This window comes from Pungitius pungitius, chromosome 1 (genome assembly GCF_949316345.1).
Source record: "Pungitius pungitius chromosome 1, fPunPun2.1, whole genome shotgun sequence".
In the NCBI taxonomy this organism is placed as follows: domain Eukaryota; kingdom Metazoa; phylum Chordata; class Actinopteri; order Perciformes; family Gasterosteidae; genus Pungitius; species Pungitius pungitius.
In genome coordinates this window covers 28,260,790-28,279,257 of record NC_084900.1, presented here as the reverse complement: position 1 = coordinate 28,279,257, position 18,468 = coordinate 28,260,790, and the positions used below count along the sequence as shown (strand labels likewise).

The 18,468-nt window shown below is 43.6% G+C and overlaps 1 protein-coding gene across 1 annotated transcript; it reads left to right on the top strand.

Annotated features, from left to right (window-relative positions):
* Window positions 1-234: 234 nt before the first annotated feature.
* ctnnbip1 (catenin, beta interacting protein 1) lies at window positions 235-16,492 on the top strand. Its single transcript, XM_037480384.2, has 4 exons — window positions 235-401; window positions 7,356-7,470; window positions 8,598-8,688; window positions 14,269-16,492. The coding sequence occupies exons 2-4, from the start codon at window positions 7,375-7,377 to the stop codon at window positions 14,325-14,327; spliced, it is 246 nt and encodes an 81-aa protein (XP_037336281.1). The 5' UTR covers window positions 235-401; window positions 7,356-7,374; the 3' UTR covers window positions 14,328-16,492.
* Window positions 16,493-18,468: the final 1,976 nt, after the last annotated feature.

Below are 18,468 nucleotides of genomic sequence, written 5' to 3'. Positions count from 1 at the left end.
CACGGGCATTTGTTATCTACTTACTTTGCAAATTGAGATTATTAATACAGTACTTAAATGTACTAATACACTTGTGATGTGTCGTTGTGGATACGGCGGTCAAAGATAAGTAGTTTGAATAACTCCTTGCAACATTAGTCATCGCCGCACTTATAGCATTGCTGGTTAAAACTCAGTGACATGCAATGTAGAATTGTGGAAAGGGCCAGTGTTTGCCGGTCCGGTGGCGCCCCCTGCGGCCCGTAGCGGTACTGAGCATGCAGCAGGACGCTCGCTGCGCTGAGTCGGTAGTTCGCCGAAGCTGCGCCGACTGGAGGGATGTGACCCCGGAACAGGACGCCCTCCCTACAACAACACACCATTCAAACAGCACAGAAGAAAGAAAAGCTGGACCAGGAGGGGTAAGGCTCACGCGTCTCGGTTTTTCTTGCCGAGGCTCCACATTGTCAGGCGTTTTTTCCTTCTCGAAACGATACGTGCGTTTGATTCCCGGGCGTGTGCACTCCTGGCAGAGAGCAGCGGCACCTGGATGGTGTTTGCACCCATAGGAACTTCATTCAGGCTTTTGTCTCGGGCATGCTAGCGAGCTAGCTCGGCTGGTTAGCATCGACTGCTTTGCCCAAACGTACAGCGTGTTTGAGTGGAGGCTTAACTTGAATTATTGCCTGGGCGAAACGAACGTGTCTCGCGAAGCCTTTGAGTGAGCCGTGTCGGGGTTTTAACCGCGACCGATGTTGAGGTCCGATTCATGTCGAAAGAATTGCGTTGAAGGCTCGCTGCTCGCTAGCATGAGCGCTGCTACCGTTTCAACGGTTCGCGTCCCCCCGCGACATGATAACAAGATCCGTTCAGTCGCGGTGTGTATCAGTCTGTTAGAAAAACAATGGTTTATTGTCCTGGGTTATTAGTATAGTATTATTATTAGTCCGAGGTTAAAGAAGAAGACTTAAAAGAAAACTATCGTGATTTAAAAAAAAAAGAAAGAAATCTCTGCTAACGCGCGTGCAACGTTAACCGTTCCGTTGCGGTAACGTTAGTTAACGTAAGTTTGTGACGTCGCCAGTATTGTGGTCTCTTAACACCTAAATCACGAAATCATAAGGTGTAGCTGACTTCGCGTACGTGATGCACGCCTACGTGTGTAGAGTTGTATTCCGACTGCAGACCCATTTGTCCCACTCACCAAACACCTTCACAGAGGAGATCCAGTGCTGCCCGGACACAGAGGCTCCTCTGCTCACTTTCTCTCCATCCCATCTCCGGGGGGGTCAAGCTTTATATTTCACATAACTCCTTGTCTTCTCGATTCTCTATTTTTGGATCACCCATGGATGCATTGTGCCACGCTGCCTGTTACAGTGTCTGCCACCCCCATGTCAGATAGCTGACAACCCTCATTGAGGGGTGAAGCTGGCACCCTGCCGACAGCGGCGGGGCATGGATGACTGATGAGGGTTTGGCCACAGGCGAACTTCCCCAAACCCTCCTGGCATCTGGAAGAGTTGGTCAAGGACGATAGTGTGTCAAGGCTGCCTTAGATTGGGTTTTTGGAGAGAGATTTTGGACCCCCGGCCTTGAGTCCCACGCAGTCGGAGCAGGTGGTCTTCGGTGATCTCATCAGCTGCCCAGAGCAGAGTCTGGGAGGTTCACCTCGCAATCCCTCGCTCAGCGCTTGGCACGCTCACTTGTCAGTATGTCGGCATTTACCCGGCCCACATAGTGGCCCGTTGTGGCCTGACGCGATGATACCGGAGCGGCTTGGATCCATTTGTGGCTTATGCACACAGTCCAAATGAAAGAGGCTTCCTGGCGACCGGCACGTCTTTCTAAACGGTTCTAAAGAATCCAACTGGAGTGCATTGCCAACTTTTCAGTTCATAGTTCTTCGCCTTTTGTGCATGATATCTTGCACATTTGAAATGTGTTATATTGTTCCATCGCACACAAAATGCAAAATGGCAGAAACAACTTAATTCTGTGCCTGGACGTTGGTGCCTTTGAAATCATGCATCAGCAGCCCCAGGGGACCTCCTTATAGCATCACAAGAGCTGAGATGTTCTGACATCATAAACCATCAGTTTTCATACAAAAATTCGGTTTTCAATTAGAAAAAGATATTATTTATAGCCTAGCTAAAAAATGTGGATCATTTATTTTTGTAGTAAAAGTCAACCTAGTAGCTTACGCTATACGGTAGTCTAATGTCCTGTCTGCTGTAATGGGGCCACATTTTGAAATCATGTGCCACAGAAACCCAGCTATGAACCAAACCTGTACAGTTGGGCAGGATTGTTTGAGTTCATGCCTCACGTGGTGACAACAAGACATGACCTACTTATCAATCATGTATTCACAATACAGTTCATCACCATTGTCACCAGATACTGTAGCCATTGTTGTGGGCACTGTACTTATGAGGAGATGGCATCACACAAAGAGAATGCAGATAGCCAAGCAAGTCCAAGCCAGAGCTTTTCAGGTCTGCAATGTCCACCCGTCTGGCTCCTGCTGTTACCAGAACCCGAACTGCCCCGACTTCGAGAAGACAAGTCTGTGAAGATGGACAAAAGGTTTCATCATGTCTCCTGCAGGTTTGGATGGGCAGACCCACGTCATTATCCAAGTCATAATGGCAGTATTTGTCTTGCTGAAATATTTAGTCTATTGACAGAAATACATGGTACATTATTTTGGTTTTCTATCACATGGCTATTTAGTTGTTCCAACATCTAAAAAGTTAGTATTTACTTACTTATAAATTCAGAATCATTGGTTGATGGATTTCATAAGTATGTTGCAGATATACTAAATAGTTGCACCCCATTTTTCCTCGAATGTCCTCTGGCTTTGTGACAGGATTTCTTGTTTGATATTAGAATAAGATTGAATAAGATTGTTCAGTCCCAATTTCAGCACTACCACTAATTGTTTTTAATAGATTTAGTGTCATGGCAAGCCGACATTGGTTGTGTGTGTACCTGCAGGGACTCAGCTGCCCTGCATAACCAGGCCAGGTTGTTGGCAGCTCAGCTGGCAGCCACATCAGACCTCTGACTTACTGAAGTTTCTAACACGCTTGTTTGAGATGTTGGCGCAGCTCATGATTGAATTCTTGGTTATTTTTCCTTCTTGGTTTTGGCTGGAGGCTTGTGACCGCTCAGAGTCTTGCAGAGTTCTGCTGTTTTGTGTGGCAAGTAGGGCTGTCAAAATTGCTCAAAAATGACGTTCGAATATTCGCTTTAAAAAGCACATATATTTGAATATCTGGTTGCTACGGAGGAGACATACGTCACGTCCGGACTGAAGGTCACGCGCACAAAGCTGCCGCTGATTCTGCAGTTTCTTTCCTTGTTGAGGGATTCCATAGGTCGCGCATTAGGCACGTCAATAACAGGACAAATGAATACAATGAGACATAACTAGTTGTATAGGTAAAAAGAAAAAGTTTAAACATGTTTAACAGCATATTATCTACAAAAAAAAGTAAATTAACCAATGGCCAAGACCGCAGACCATGGCCTCTTTCTCTCTCTCTCTCTGTCCTGCACCGAGCGCTCTGCGCATAGTGGTAAAATGAACGACAACTATAAACATGCTGAGTCAAGAGATTTGTGCAAACAATTTGTCCCAAATATGGCAGGCTTCATTCAGTGATTTAAACAAATATTCTTAACATATAGAGGCGAGCTGTGCTGTGGTAAACATGGAACTCTTTCTTGGCATGAAATAATCAAACCAGTGCATGAAGCTGTTGTAGCCTGTCTATTTAATTCATGCAATATAAACTCAGTAAAGTAGCGCACCACCCGCAAAGCAGACAGTCGTGCTGCTGTTGTGTTTTTATTTTCACATTCGAATATCCGTTTTTAACAACTATTCAAATATAGAATATTTGTTGACAGCCCTGGGGTCAAGCAAAACCTGGTTTGTCAATTTCTTCAGTTTGCAAGGGGGATTTGAATTACTAAGCAAGTACACATCAGTGTTGCCTCTAGGTTCACAACTAGGTGAGCGGCAGAGGGGGGGTCGGGGGGGGGTGTAGTCTGTCCGCTGGTGCTCTCTGTCCACTGCACATGCACCGACATACGGCCGCACGTGTCTGGGTCGAACTGCCGCACCCAGTCACTCTGGGAAGCACTGCATGTAGTGCCTATCTGTACAGCTGATTCTAGAGCTAATGACCAACCTGACAAGTGGCCCGGGCCATGTGGGACTGGGCCGGTGCACTTTAGCAGCCTATGCCCTGAATGACCCGTAGCAAATGTGCGGGCCTATCACATTGCATACTGTAATCTCTGCCTGCAGATCTCCACTCTGCCGCGATGAAGTGGCCTTTTTGTTTTGTTTCTCAGAGACACCAATGGACACTGATACACAAGCGTTCAAAAGAAATCTGGAACGTGGAGGCTGGGCAATGGATGGGCTTCCCTCCCTTTTAAGCAGCTGGTAAACGCTGAAGTGAACAGTGATATCTAAATCACAATCCAGAAGCTCTGCAATGTTTTAAGCTCATTGCTGTAATAGTTCTTTAACAATCAACAACATCAATTTTTCTTTCAAATAATGCATACATTTATCTTAACAACTTCACGGTATCTTAAAGAATACATGCACTAGTGTCATTTTTCTAAACTCTACAATATAAGATATATATGTTAACGCCTTCAGAGCCAAACATGGGCTGAGGAGGGGGGAGGGGGAGGATTAGGCCTAGATCGGCATTAAAGAAAGCCTTTGATTACGTCTAGAATATTAGCCGCGCACGTCTGAGGCTGGCTGAGCAATCCCTCGAGGGATTAGTGTTGAGCCAGCCCACCCCGAGAACCTAACATCAGGCCCACACAAAGGACTATGACGGGATTCCTGTTGTGCTCCCTGAAATAATTTCAGACATGGTACACTGAGGAGTGCGTACATCAGGATCATGCTAGAATGGCCAAAGAAGGCTCAACTTAAGACAGTTTGTATTCCAGAGCACTATTCATAGGATTTAGCAGAGTTGAGAGCTCCGATCAAATCTATTCAATACAATTCTCTTTTTTGCCTCCTATTTCTAAGCAGTGTTAGAAATAATTAGGGCAATGGGTCAATTCATACAGATTTCCTCGAAAAAGCAGCTGAGGTCTAGCTGTCTGTCAAGGAGGGATCTGGAGATCAGTATTTGTTCGTTTGTAAGCACAGGTGAAACTGTACAAGTAGTTTAAATGATTTTGATCAACACTGCTGGAAGAAATATTACATAAGAATCATGCTACATAACATATTGTCAGTCTGTCTCTTGAGTAGTATAAAGTTTGGAAAGATACTTCGGCCAAAAAAAGCAGTTTAATCCTCACCAAAAATGATCTAGTTGCAGAATTATCATCTTCATATATTCTATTTTAAGACACAGGCCACTTATAATATACCTGCCAACAATGACAACATACTGTATGTGACTTTTGGTTTTAGAATCATGTACTTTGTCTTGACCCAGTGTGTTTTTAAAATGCTGTAATCCAGCAGTGTTACCCAGGGAGCCATTATTTCGAGGTCAGGTCTGTGGCAGTGAGGCATTGTGTGCCAGGCAGCCGAGGACCATCTGGCACCTTGTTGGAATTATAAACATGGTTGGAAAGCTAGTTTGTTCAGCAGGATGAGTTCTCCGACAGTGACGGTACCACTATTCTCTCCATTCACTATCTACTCTCGCTTTGTGCCCAGTGAGCTTCAACCGGAAACACTGCCACCCATTTTCACCCTCGCCGCCACCATCCTCCCCCAAGGTGTACTGAGCAACGGACACCAGTCTTTTCATGGTGCTTTGAGACTCTCCAACTAAGCCACACCTGATGCTCAGGTTAGAGTGAATAAGTGACGTGACTCTGTGGCTGGAACGCAGACGTGAAGATCCAGTGTTATTTGCTTGGTATAATTTTATAAAGCTCAGGGCTCCGGCTGCTCTGATCAGGATGAATCCACGCTCACAGTTGCACTCAAACGCCAGTCAATGGCCAACGGTGCTCCCATTCATTCCCCACCACCCCCCGGGCTCTGGGTAGTGGGGACGACAAGCCAGCTCCCCAATTATATACAACCCCACATCAAACGGACTGTCAACCTGCATTAGTGGCCCTTTGTATAGATAAGAGGCCAAGATAAATTGCCAGAACTATCATAGTCAGTGTGGCTCCCTCTGGATTCTCGTGAAAGATTCTTAGGAGAAAACAAATCCTGACTCGCATACTGATATTCTCCCCACGAAATCTATTTTCAGACCGGCCTAAATGTTTTAAAGATATTTTTTCTCAGAGTAATTTTATCTTTAGCTATATCAATTAGTACATTTTAAGGCTGGGGGTCAAGCCGCGCCGTCTGCCGCACCTTGCTGTCGTGTTGCAACAGAGCTCTGATGTGACGGCGGCTGACCTTGATGTGTACACGCACATCACAGCGCAATCTATCCCTTTTCTGTCATTCGCATTAGCTTTGGCAGCCCCCTGCACGCCCCTCTTTCTTCCATCTTGCCTATATTTTGCATCTCTACAGACTCAGAAAATAGGTCATTAGTAAGACGGAGAATATGAGATGGGAGAAGCAGGCCAAGGCGAGATCTGCGTGAAAACTGCCATGCAATATTAATGACAGCTATCCACGCTGCGCAGTGCCAAACCCACTATGTGACTTACAATATTACCACTATTTTTAGACCGTTCGATAGAGACTCTTTTTTCACTTACCCTGAGACCTCCAGCTGCAGCCTAGTGCTGGACATCTGAAAGTCCGATCAGAAAAAAGTGATCCTTTACACATAGAATCATATAAAAGGTGGACGTGGTCCCGGTGACATCACCCATTGGTTGGTGGACGGCCATTCTGAGGCCTTGATCGTCGCCCCCTGGGCTCATGTGTCTGAAGAGGGTGGAGCTAAGTACTTATGTGACTAAAAGGGGACATTTAATATTGAGCTGAGAATGCACTTTGAAAGAACTCTAAATGGAACCATTATATATACAAACTGAACATAATGGTGTGTTGAAAAAGTTAGCTGAGGTAATAAATCAAGGAAGAAGTCAGTATAGAGTTCCTTATAATCACCTTTTTTCACCCGGAGGAGTAGTAAAGAATTGAATCGTTATTCACTCCTACTTTGGCTTCACCTTTCAGAATCTGAAATTTCTGCCTGATAAGGACACTCACACACACACACACACGCACACACATGGAACAGTAACTATTTAGCTATCACTTTTCAAGATCTCTGGCTGAACATCACTCTTTAAGTGTTTGTTATTGTCTAATAACGCTGAGTGTTTGTGTAGCTTTATTCTTTTGCATTTCTTGTAACATTTATTTGTTTGTGTTGTGTGTCCAGAGCCACAGGAGCAGGGGGGATGAACCGCGAGGAGGCCCCGGGGAAGTCTCCTGAAGACATGTACATCCAACAGAAAGTGCGGGTCCTGCTCATGCTGAAGAAAATGGGATCCAATGTGAGTGCAGTGTCTCGACTAACACATTGTGGCCATGTTGTCGTTTTCAGAAGGAACAGCGAGAACCTGTTATGAGGCGTTGCTGCCCGATCAGCTGTTCATATTTCATACTGGCTGTAGGATGCTGTCTTTGAGGACATAAGCTCAAGGCTGTGCAGTTCTTTGGATACTGTCGCAGTGTTAAATGTTGTAGGGCTGACAAAATGAACACGTTAATCATACATTATACTTTTTGAGATGCTTCTGGTGTGCGTTCACCCCTGACACAAAACTGCTGCAGTCAGTTAGATCGGGGAGAGCGAGACGGTAGCTGAAGATGGAGACGCTTTTTGCATTGGAAGTAAAACAAACAGAGGCACGACATACACCCGAGAATTCCTCCACGTGTCAAACAGAAGGGGGGTAGGTGGCAAAAGGACGACTTTAGGACTGCTAGTGCCCGTAACATGTTGCATCTCAACATTTGCCCTGCGCGGCACGCAGTCTGCAGAGGACCGCCCCTGTTGCCCTCAGAGACAAATGTCGGGAGATTGTTGAAACTTCAAACACAGTCAAAAAAACAAATGATTGAGAGATGAAAGCACAGAAGAGTGCACAAGGACAGCAGGGAGAGCCGCTAGTTCAGGTGGAATTCTGCATTGGAGATGAACAAATATGTGTAGCTTTGTGTTTAAAACAATCAAACAACAGTGTCCAAAATACATGTTTTCTAAAGTGATTACTTGTTTGGTTTGTTGCTAGGTGGTATTTTCTTCAAGTAGGTTTACAGGCAACAATGTGGTGTTTTCCAAAGGTAAACCATGGAGATGGAAACACATTTTGAGAAGCTCTACTTTAGGTGACTGAAACTCACTTTGACTGTTAACACTGCAGCAACACAACCAGTCCTCCAAATAAATCCTAAAAACATTCCATTCACTCCCTAAACAAGACAAACTGTCCAATATTCGCGAGACCTTGGATAGAGATGTTCTTCCCATCACAAAAGCGCTGTTGGTAAAAATGCATCAATTATTTATAATACCAAAACTCAAAATATATTATAGGGCAAACGTGTTTACTCCCTCAAGATAAACTATGTAATTTGTCGTTGTTTGCAAATTGTCACTTTGTTCACTCCTTTTCAGCTCACGCCCAGTGAAGAGGCTTTCCTCCGGAGTTACGCGGGAGTGGTCCACAGTCAGATGAGCCAGCTACCACAGCACAACATAGACCAGGGTAAGGCTTTGAAAACGCACGCACATAGTATACACACACTGCGCCTAACCGGTTCCCCGACGATGCACAACGCAGCAAACAGCACGGCCAACTTGAAGTCGAGTCACTTCCCCCTCTGCGCGAGTGCAGCCCCTCACGAGGCCGGGGCAGAGTTCAGATATCGTGTTTGCACGATAAAGCAAAAAGCCGTTGATAAAGGTTGTCATAAGAATTGCAAGATTGCTCATACGATGATGGTTGTACCTCTGCAGGGCGTCAGGGGGCGCCGTTGAGCTTTCATAATCGCCACAGGTTTTTTCTTTTTTCAAACCACTAGATGGTGCCGGATGTGTGGAGTGACACTGCAGTTACCTGGAAAAGTAGCAGCAAATTGCTTAAAATTACTATTTTTCTGTAGACTTATCTGCGTCTCTCCAGGCTCAGTCCCAACACGTCTGTTCTGATATTAGTCCCTCAGGGGAGCTTTTTAACTCTGTAACACTTTACCTGCAATGAAGAGTAAAACGATTATGTAGTCACATTGTGCCAATTCCAACATATGTGCTGCATCTTTAGAATTTGAATATATAATATATATATATATATATATATATATATATATATATATATATATATAATTGTGTCATTGGAGTCCAGTGGATTGCATTATTACAGCCTGTTTCTTGATTTAAGCTACAGAACATTAAGCAGTGCATGAATGGGAAAGATGGTATATAAAAGTAACACCAAAAAGGGTATTGGGGTATATTTTAAAATTGACATTTTGAAGGACCCTTTCTGTCTGCTTAACTAACTTCAAACAAGCGGCCTGTTTGTACCTTCTTCCTCTGGCGTCATGCCCTTTAATACATGGAGGACTGTGCTATCACCACACTGAGAAGAGCCTCATTAATAATGGACGAGTAGGACTGGTGAAAGGTGCCCAGAGTATGAATTAAACATCACAAAAATAGACACATTTAGTGTAATTTGCAGCGTGCTACATACTGAGCGCTGTGGTGTGCATCTTTTCCGAATGAGTGTGATTAGGCATGTAGATGGATGAGAGGTAATCACTTTGTATTATTCAGCGCTGAAGGACCGCAGTTTGAAGGTATCAGTGCATTCCAGATCCTTTGAGGTAGTTGGAAGAAGTCCACCATTTGATCTCATTTAGACTTGGTAATATGGGAGTGGATGAAATAGATGAAAGGAAGTGATTTATTGCCCAGCTACTTGCACAGTGTTAATTTGACAAAAAAAAAGATTTTATTTTATTTCCTTTCAAAATATTGCTAATTCTGTGAGCGATATTCATACACTTTGTGACAAAGACATTCACATTGATGGAATTTCAATGTCTTCATTATACTGGACATGAGTGTGGAGGTAAATCAGGTTGTACTCTCTGTGGCGCACTCTGTTCTCGCTTCATTCTAATGACAGCAGAGCCTTTCCCTCACCCTTCTGTATGCAGCAGTAGTACCCTCTGTCCCAGTTGAGCATCACACCGTCTGTGACCTGGCAGCAGATTTCCAGGCGAAGCGCGTTCGTCTTTGTGTGATCTTGCGTCATTGATCTACTCTCAGTTCCACCTTGAGACGGCAGACGGGTGGGAAAAAGAAAGCTTAATTCATTACATTTTGTCTGAATAGGTTAACTTGGGCAGTTTTTTTTTTTTTAACTTGTTAAGACAATATGTCAGAATAACAGCACTCAATTTGACAAAAAAAATGTTGAGATAAAATCCAGACTGCTTTTTGATACCATTTGACAAAGCTGTTTTCAAAATATAAACGCCTCTCGGGCCCAGGTTTTTGATGGCAATAGCTAGTAATACTAGTCCTAATAAAGTATAGGCTACTCCTTAACACAGTGTGAGTATTCTAAATGTTGAGATGGAAGAGCTTTTAGGGTATTATTATGCAGTGTTTCAGCCACGATATCCAGCAGTGTGAAAACAAAGCACAGCTTGGACATGCAGGTGCAGGATGCTTTTGATACCAGCGTCCTCAAATAGTCTCCGCATAGAGCCGAAGTGTCACGTGCCAGACACAACCTCATCGATCGATCCTCAGGATGCTCAGAGGGCGCCGAGGGCGCTATCCCGATGCTGAGAAGCGCTTGGATATTGATCACAATAAGTCAAGGGCGGGTTGAATTCAGGAAATGTTGGATAGAAGTGGAGGCGTGAGAGCAGACTAAAGCTAAAGTGACAAATGGAACACATTATTTCTGTGGTCAGCTTTGGCATATTCTGATAAGGAAAAATGTGTAGAATCTATTCAAGACGTGATGGCGCTGATTGAAATGTAACCCAAAACCCTGTTTGATTGTTCCCTCAAACTGAGCTGTATTGTTTTAAGAAACCAGTGTAAATCTACCCGGCGCTGCCGCTAGTTTATCTTTTATATCTACGGGGTCACACAATTTGCATTTTCTACATGTCTTAATTGGCTTATTACCATACATGCAAATGCATAAAAAAAATTCGGGCACTTTTAATCAGGCCAAATAGGAATTCTCAGGCCGAGACCAATTCTGGTGCTGAGTTTTCAGAGCACCGAGGCTTTGTCTTCACGAGCAGGCTGCTGTCATTCCCCCTTCAACTCTCATTTAAATCTATTCATGACTGACAGCGTGTCAGTTTGAACTGTAGACTTTGACAGAGCCACACCTACTGCTAGCGATCTCAGGTCTTGTTTTCTTGTCTAATTTGACGAGGACAGTTTACGCCTCCCCAGAAGGATGTCTGAGGACTTCAACAAAAGAGGACTGGTGAAGATGTGGTTGTCAAGGAAACCTCAGTTGTTCCAGGAAGGCTACGGTTCCTGTGAGCTTTGGTGCCACTGCGTCCTGCCGCTTCGGTAGATTGGAGCCTGTGTCATTAGGGGGCCGGCAGGCAGGCTGGAGTGCTAATGACACAGCAAAAGTGTGATCTCCCAATCGCCCTCGTTCCTTCTCAACGTCCTCTTTGGCCGTGCCCCATCTTTGCACAATCTTATCTACGTTTACAATCCTGTAGAGTGCGATCCTTACACCCCCCTTCTGCAGAGCTGGCCGTGTGGCGGTAAGGACTCGCCTTTGTTTGGCGACCTGGGCCGGGGTGGAGTGGTATCGATCCATTATCTGGTTTGTCACTGCAGCATGAATCAGAGCCAGCGACTCTGATTCCTGAAGTCACTTATATGCCTGGCTCAAATCCCTCTCATTTCCATGCCTTAAACCTAATGTCAAGGCTTATTAAATCTACACAATCTCGACACATGTGGAAATAACATAAGATTGCTTGTGTGTTTGTTTTAAGAGGAAAACCCAAAGATAAGTCCTTCATCATGACTAACTGTTGCTTTGATGTCCAGTCACTCAACCTATACCTAATCAACCCTTTTAGTACTCGCATTGTGAGAGTGCAAATGGGACTGTCGGACGTGATTTTTATCACGTATGTTCGCTCGCTTTTAATGTATTTTGTTTGGTAATAAAAACACTCTTCGATTTAAATACACATGTATGAAAATAGTTAATACTTTAACCTCTATGTTCTTTAGCTTGAAGAGTGCATTTGAGGGCTTTCCGTCCTCCCTCCTCAAGTATCCATTGAGGACAAATCGGATGCTACGCCTGTCGTGGCTGTTATTTATGTAATCCACCGGATCCGCTCTGTTCACCCTCACCAGGCTGGATGAGTCTGGGATCAGTGCACAGGAGGGAGGGGGTCCAGAACGGACCGCCTCCTCGTGAACGAGCCGTTGGCTCAAAGGCGGCAGCCGCCTGCCATCCTCTGCTTTCGTCTGATTTTTATCTGTCGCTAGGCAACAGCTTTAAGGGACCTGACGTCTTCATTGATTTTGGCTTAAGCTTGACTCTCGGCGACTCTCGGCCAAAAGGAAAAACAGATATAGCCCACTTGGTTCTGTGGATGTATTTTGAGAGCATTTCTGCTGGCCATTCGGCTCCAGTTGCATAGTGTCCTACCCATGAACTGTACGTTACACAGGGGTGAACTTATGCACACAACCACAGCAGGATTGAGAGGAACATTTATTGTACAGAAGTACTGTTCAGCAGCAGTGCGGCTCAGGTCCATTGTGTGTCAGTACATAATTGTCTCCTGTTGAAGCATCCTTATCCCGACGTGCTGTCTCAAAGCGGCATGGTGTTATTAACTGAAGTCGAACAGCACGTCTGTGTCAATATTGGTATGTGTTTAGTTGCTTCTCCTGCTTCCCTTTTCTCCGTAACCTCATTTGATGACTAATGAGCTTTCAAGAGCAACTTGGGAGTTCTTTGAACCGGACCCCCTCCCCCCAAAAGAAACCTTGTAAGCATCTTCCCCATAGAGATAACCAAACGAAACTTTGCTGTCTGAGGAGGGTCCGCCCAGTGTGCCAAATACATGTGCAGGCTCACGGCGCCTGGCCTACTTTCATATCTCCACAATAATTAAATCTAGCAAGCAATGGAGGGCTGTGGTCAGCAGTGTTTGGTTTTAATTGCAGACAAGCTCGATGTGCTGTTTGTAATACTCAACTCTCTGCAAAGGCATAAAACTCAACTTAATATTTATATGATTGCAGCTTGTGAAAAGTTTCTCTTTTTGGCGTTCGCTGCTTACTTGAGGCTCTGGGCCCAAGTTGTCATTTGCCCCTGTCGCTTTGAAGAGGGGCACTTTTCCTCATGTGTTTGAGATGTGACTGGACTTTCAGGTCTCAATCAATTTCCTTCCATTACCAAGAAGCATTTAACCACCCTACCAGGCGTGACTGCATGAGGGACTTGCTGTCCTACCTTGTCTGGCAGGGGCATTTTTAAGCTCTCACACTATTTTTCAGGAATGTCTACACACTGCATTGCAGTCTTTGCAAAAACAGTCTGGCCTATATGAGAATATGTGCATATATGAGAAGGGTAAAAAAAAGCAGTGTGGCATTTTTAACTATCTTGTGAATTGGAAATGGAAATTGTACATTTAGTCATCAGAAGAAAAACTGTCAGCAGATGTGGAGAGGCTCAAATGACCTGATGAATTGCAGTTACCATATAATAAGTGATAAACACTTTTTTTAACAAAACCTGTGGACAGTCTCATTGTAACATAATTATTGGTTGATCTTCATCAACTTGGTGAAAGGGAAATAGGCTCAAAAGAAAAAACAACCCAACCCTGTGTGCTCTTTCCTGGGCGCTCCATGATTATTCTTTTTCTCCAGAGCTTAGTCAGGTTAATATCACTACAATCTGGTGTTGGATACCGACCACACCGCCGCGACGCGGCCTGGCTTGAAGCCTCTGATCTCAGTGTTATCACGGCCGAGCAGGATGCCGCCGCCAGCGGGTCACTCAATGTGTGACAGCGGCACACGCGACAGGTGAACTTGGCAATAGACATTCCTCATTCAAAAATAAAATAAAACTCCAGATGATAAATGATCACGTTCTGCATTTGGGGGTGTTTGTTATATACATCGACATGGCCATTTATGAGGATCCTGTGACATTGTTTTGCAGAAGGCCATGTCGGGTAACATCTCTGTGTAATGTGATAACAACTGGCACTTGTTTGGAGGACTAACCTGTCAATCTGCTGTCTGTTTTCAGGTGCAGAGGACGTGGTCATGGCGTTCTCGCGGTCAGAGGCGGAGGACCGGCGACAGTGACCCTGGGCCCCCTGACCCCCCCCCCCCTTTTACTCCCCAGTGCATCCACCTCTCCTCCAACACCCTTCCTGCACGCGATCCACAGAGCAACTCCACAAACACGACACTGATGAGCTCAGGAGAGGAGGGGAAGAGACTCCAGGAGGTGGCTGCCTCGCCCCCCCACCACCATCACACCCCCCCCCAGATTTGCTGCAGGTTGAAACTGAAGGCGGTCAATGAAAACACTCACAGGTTGTGGGTGAATATCAAATGTAGTTTATTTTAATTTTTTCCGGGTGGGTTTGATTTGTATTATGTTGTCTGTGTTGACGTTTAGGCAGTGTTACATATTACATGTTCTATTGGCTGTGGTCACTGGAGGAAGTGACCAGTCAGCAGCTAATTGAAGCAAAGAAAAATATAGTTTTGGCCAAGAAGCGAGTTTGAGGATTTATCTTTTTAGTAGGGGAGAGATTTCTAATTATTTCTGCTTGTCCTGGTGGGGCTCAAATGTTTGTTTTTTTATTTAGCCGTTGTGTTGGAAAGGCTTTTTGTGTTCTGTCACACAAGGGGCCTCATTTAAAAACATTCGATCCCCCCCCGCCCCCTCCCACACAGATGTTGGGATGTTTCTGGTGAGCGTCGATACGTCTCCTTAAACCTGCATGCTGAAGGCCAAGTAGTCAAATACAATCTAATGTATCCATAACTTCCCAGACAATTAATTTCACTTTATATTCCAGTCTTTATATTTATCACCTTCTTGCACCAAGTTGGTCGTAGAAACGAGGCCCCTCTTGCTGTTCTCACCGGGTGTAGAGAATGCAGCAATGCTCTTCTCTTGAGAAAGGTGCTAGAATTAGAAACAGAGAAACGTACAACGTTCTCCCAAAATCTGGTTTTGGGGTTATTGTGACAAACCTTTTTTATTGTACTTTTTTATTGTGTTAGTTTGCAAAATGCATTGTGCCTATTTGATTTTTTATTTTTTTTTAAATCTGTAAGATAACATTAACACAATGACGAGACGCTGAAGTGGTAATTTATTGTTTACTGAATTGACTTCCTCAAAACACATCAATGAAGATGGAGAACCAGTAGATAGTTTAATGTCCTCAGCAGTGACTCTTTGTTCACACTAAAATCACACAAACTACATTGCTAACTGAGCACGTGAGAGCCAAACATGAACGCTGTGTGCTATTTCTGACTGTACTGTATCTCTTGCACTATCATCAATGGGATATTTGCAAAAAATACATTTTGATATTTAGGGCAGAGATTTTTTGTTTGGTTAAATGGATAAAAGAAAACTTTGTAAACATGTTTTTATTCCTTCGATGATTTAAAAAAAAAAGTATCTTCTCTGTGTTAATTGACTCAACTGGAAAAGCTTAAATGAATATTTGTTAACAACCAACAGATTCTTTTAGTGACATGATCAATATTTAATGTATTTTAAGTACAGCTCGTCAACTTGTATAACTTAAAAAATAATTGTAACGTGATGTTTTGAAGCCAAGCATGTGTGCCCTGTGGTTTATATGTTCATCAAGTCTTTGAATCCTTGGCACATTGACCATTGTTTGTGGAAGCTACTAGCTCTTTTAACATGTTTCAGAAAAAAAAATCATTTTTTTTGGTGTGGGTATAGTGTTATCCATTTTTTGTTGTTGGCAATAACTTCTGTTTGAATGTCCTCAGTAATCATTGCGATGTCATCAGCCAACAGATCGATTACGCTGTCCGACATTTGTCTTTTTATGTTTACTCTTGTTTTAAAACATTCTTTATTACGCTATGCATTGTTTTGTTTCTCTCTCTCTCTCTCTCTCTCTCTCTCTAAAAGGCGTCTTACTGTACATGTGACCTATCAAGGATTGTCATGGACAGCCTCCATTCAAGGTGTGTGTGTGTGTGTGTGTGTGTGTGAGATCGATCATCGTTGAACTTGCGACCGGTTTTCATCACGCTGTGGAGTTTGACCAGCATCGATGTATCTTTTTACTGTGATGACCTGACGTTGCCTAATTGTTCTTTTCTTTGCATTGCTTTTGTATTTTATTTCCCTCTTGGTTGACATTCATTAGTTGGTTTTGTTTTTTATGGCTGCTGACCATGTCTTGACTTAATGCTTCCAAATCCTATACCAACTGAACCATTAAAGATATTTTAAACGGTGAGAGATTACTTTTCCTTCTTCTCTCCATAATTGGGTAGAACTACCTTTTTGGACTTCACACTGCTCAAAATAATGTATATAATAATAATAATACCTGTATGTCTGTGTCCAATCAAATGAGGGGCCAAAGTGAGTGTGACCTTTTCTCTCAAGGTGAAGCATTCACCTGCCTCCAGGTACCAGGATGTACAGGTACACCAGGAGCACAGGGCCAGAAATGTGACATCCCATTCTGCTCAACATCTGCCAACAACTGCTTCCAACAGAATAGGGATTGTGTTCCATGTCACTGATTGAAACCCTAACCCACACAACACTGACTCAAATGGACGTTGGGGATATTGTACATAAAGTGTTAGTGGGATGCTCATACATTTTATGATTGATATGATTTCACGGCCTTTTGCCTTAAAAAAAAAAACATAGGTTACAGGTAAAATAATTTTTTCGTTCTGTTACCTTGTATGTGCAGAATAAAGTGATCCTTTTATTCAGTCAGAATAACGCAGTTTCTCTGCGAAGGTAAATCTGCAGACGCCAAAATATCTGACTCGAGGTCTACTTTCCTGGTTGTGTGTTTGGCCTTGAAAATATCTCCAATATCCAATTCAAGGTCTGCTTGCTTCCTTGTTCTGAACTTTCAAATATATCAGTTCTCATAAATCATGAGAATTTCTGAAGACTGAAAATGTTTGCAGATTTATAGAAAGTGTGCACCTTTACAGTCTAATGTGACACCTTGTTAGCTGGGATAAAGACCATAACAAGCAGAAGAGGCCCTTCAGAGGAAGAGGTTTTAAAAAGAGGTCAATCATTTTTTTCAAAACCTCACACCAATAGCAGTGGTATTTGATGCTGAAGGGCATTTCTCTTTCTAACTGACAGTAACTACCCACAGTCTTGTACATTTACCTCTCCGGTGTTCAGGCAGATGTATAAATCGCTGAGTCGTCCTCATGTTGGGCTCCATGTTTCTCCCGCGCTAATGATGAACATCTGTTCCTTGTTCCTGTGCCTTTTCTTTTTTTTTCACAGATGCATATAAATCGTGCGATTTGGAGAGAAACAAGCTCTGGGAATAACACGCCACCGGTTGGCACATTCTTATTCAATATTCATGCACAACTTTAAACCGGAGCTGTCATTTAGTACAACTACAACTTTCTGTAACGAGTTGATGCTTGGTATACAAACGCCAACCCCTGGGTGTTGTGTCCTGGTACGATTACATGCACACCTCTGAACTCCCACCCCCACCCCACCGCACCCCAATCCACCCCCCTACACGTGAGCTCTCACACGCTTATCTGATGTCAGAGCGATCAGACTCAGAGCTCAGCAGACAGCACGAGCCAGATGATAACTGCCACCACCACCATCATCACGATATACAACTGTGTGTGTGTGTGTGTGTGTGTCTGCACAGCATACTGTACTTGCACAGTATCATATGTGATCATATCCACATTTGGCCCGGCCCCCTGAACAATACCAGAGGGGCATTATGATTTTTTTTTCAGTCTGGCCACGCAAATCCTAGAGTAGCCCCTGTGAAGTAGAACGGAATAATGGAGAAAAGGTTGATTCAGAACGCAGGGTATTTAACCTGCAGTGGTCAAACCATTATTTGTTTGTTCAATGCTCTCATCTGTCAAGAGGCGGTGGCCGTTATTATTTATATCATTTGTGATTAAAATATTCACCCGTCTCAAATTGAAATGTTTTATTTATGTGATCAGCCAACTCAGTTCTTTAGAAAATACTGTTATTATTCTCCAGGCATATACTTCTGTTTGTGTAGTGTAAACAGGACCCAGGTAGCTTGTCTCTGTGCTTAACATGTATGGAGGGAAATGATCCAATTATTTATTTTAGAAACCTTCAAAAACTCACACATAAAAAATATTCAATATTTGCCCATTTGGAAATGAAAGCTCTATAAATAAGTTTCAATACAGTGATAGTAATAAAGTAGCA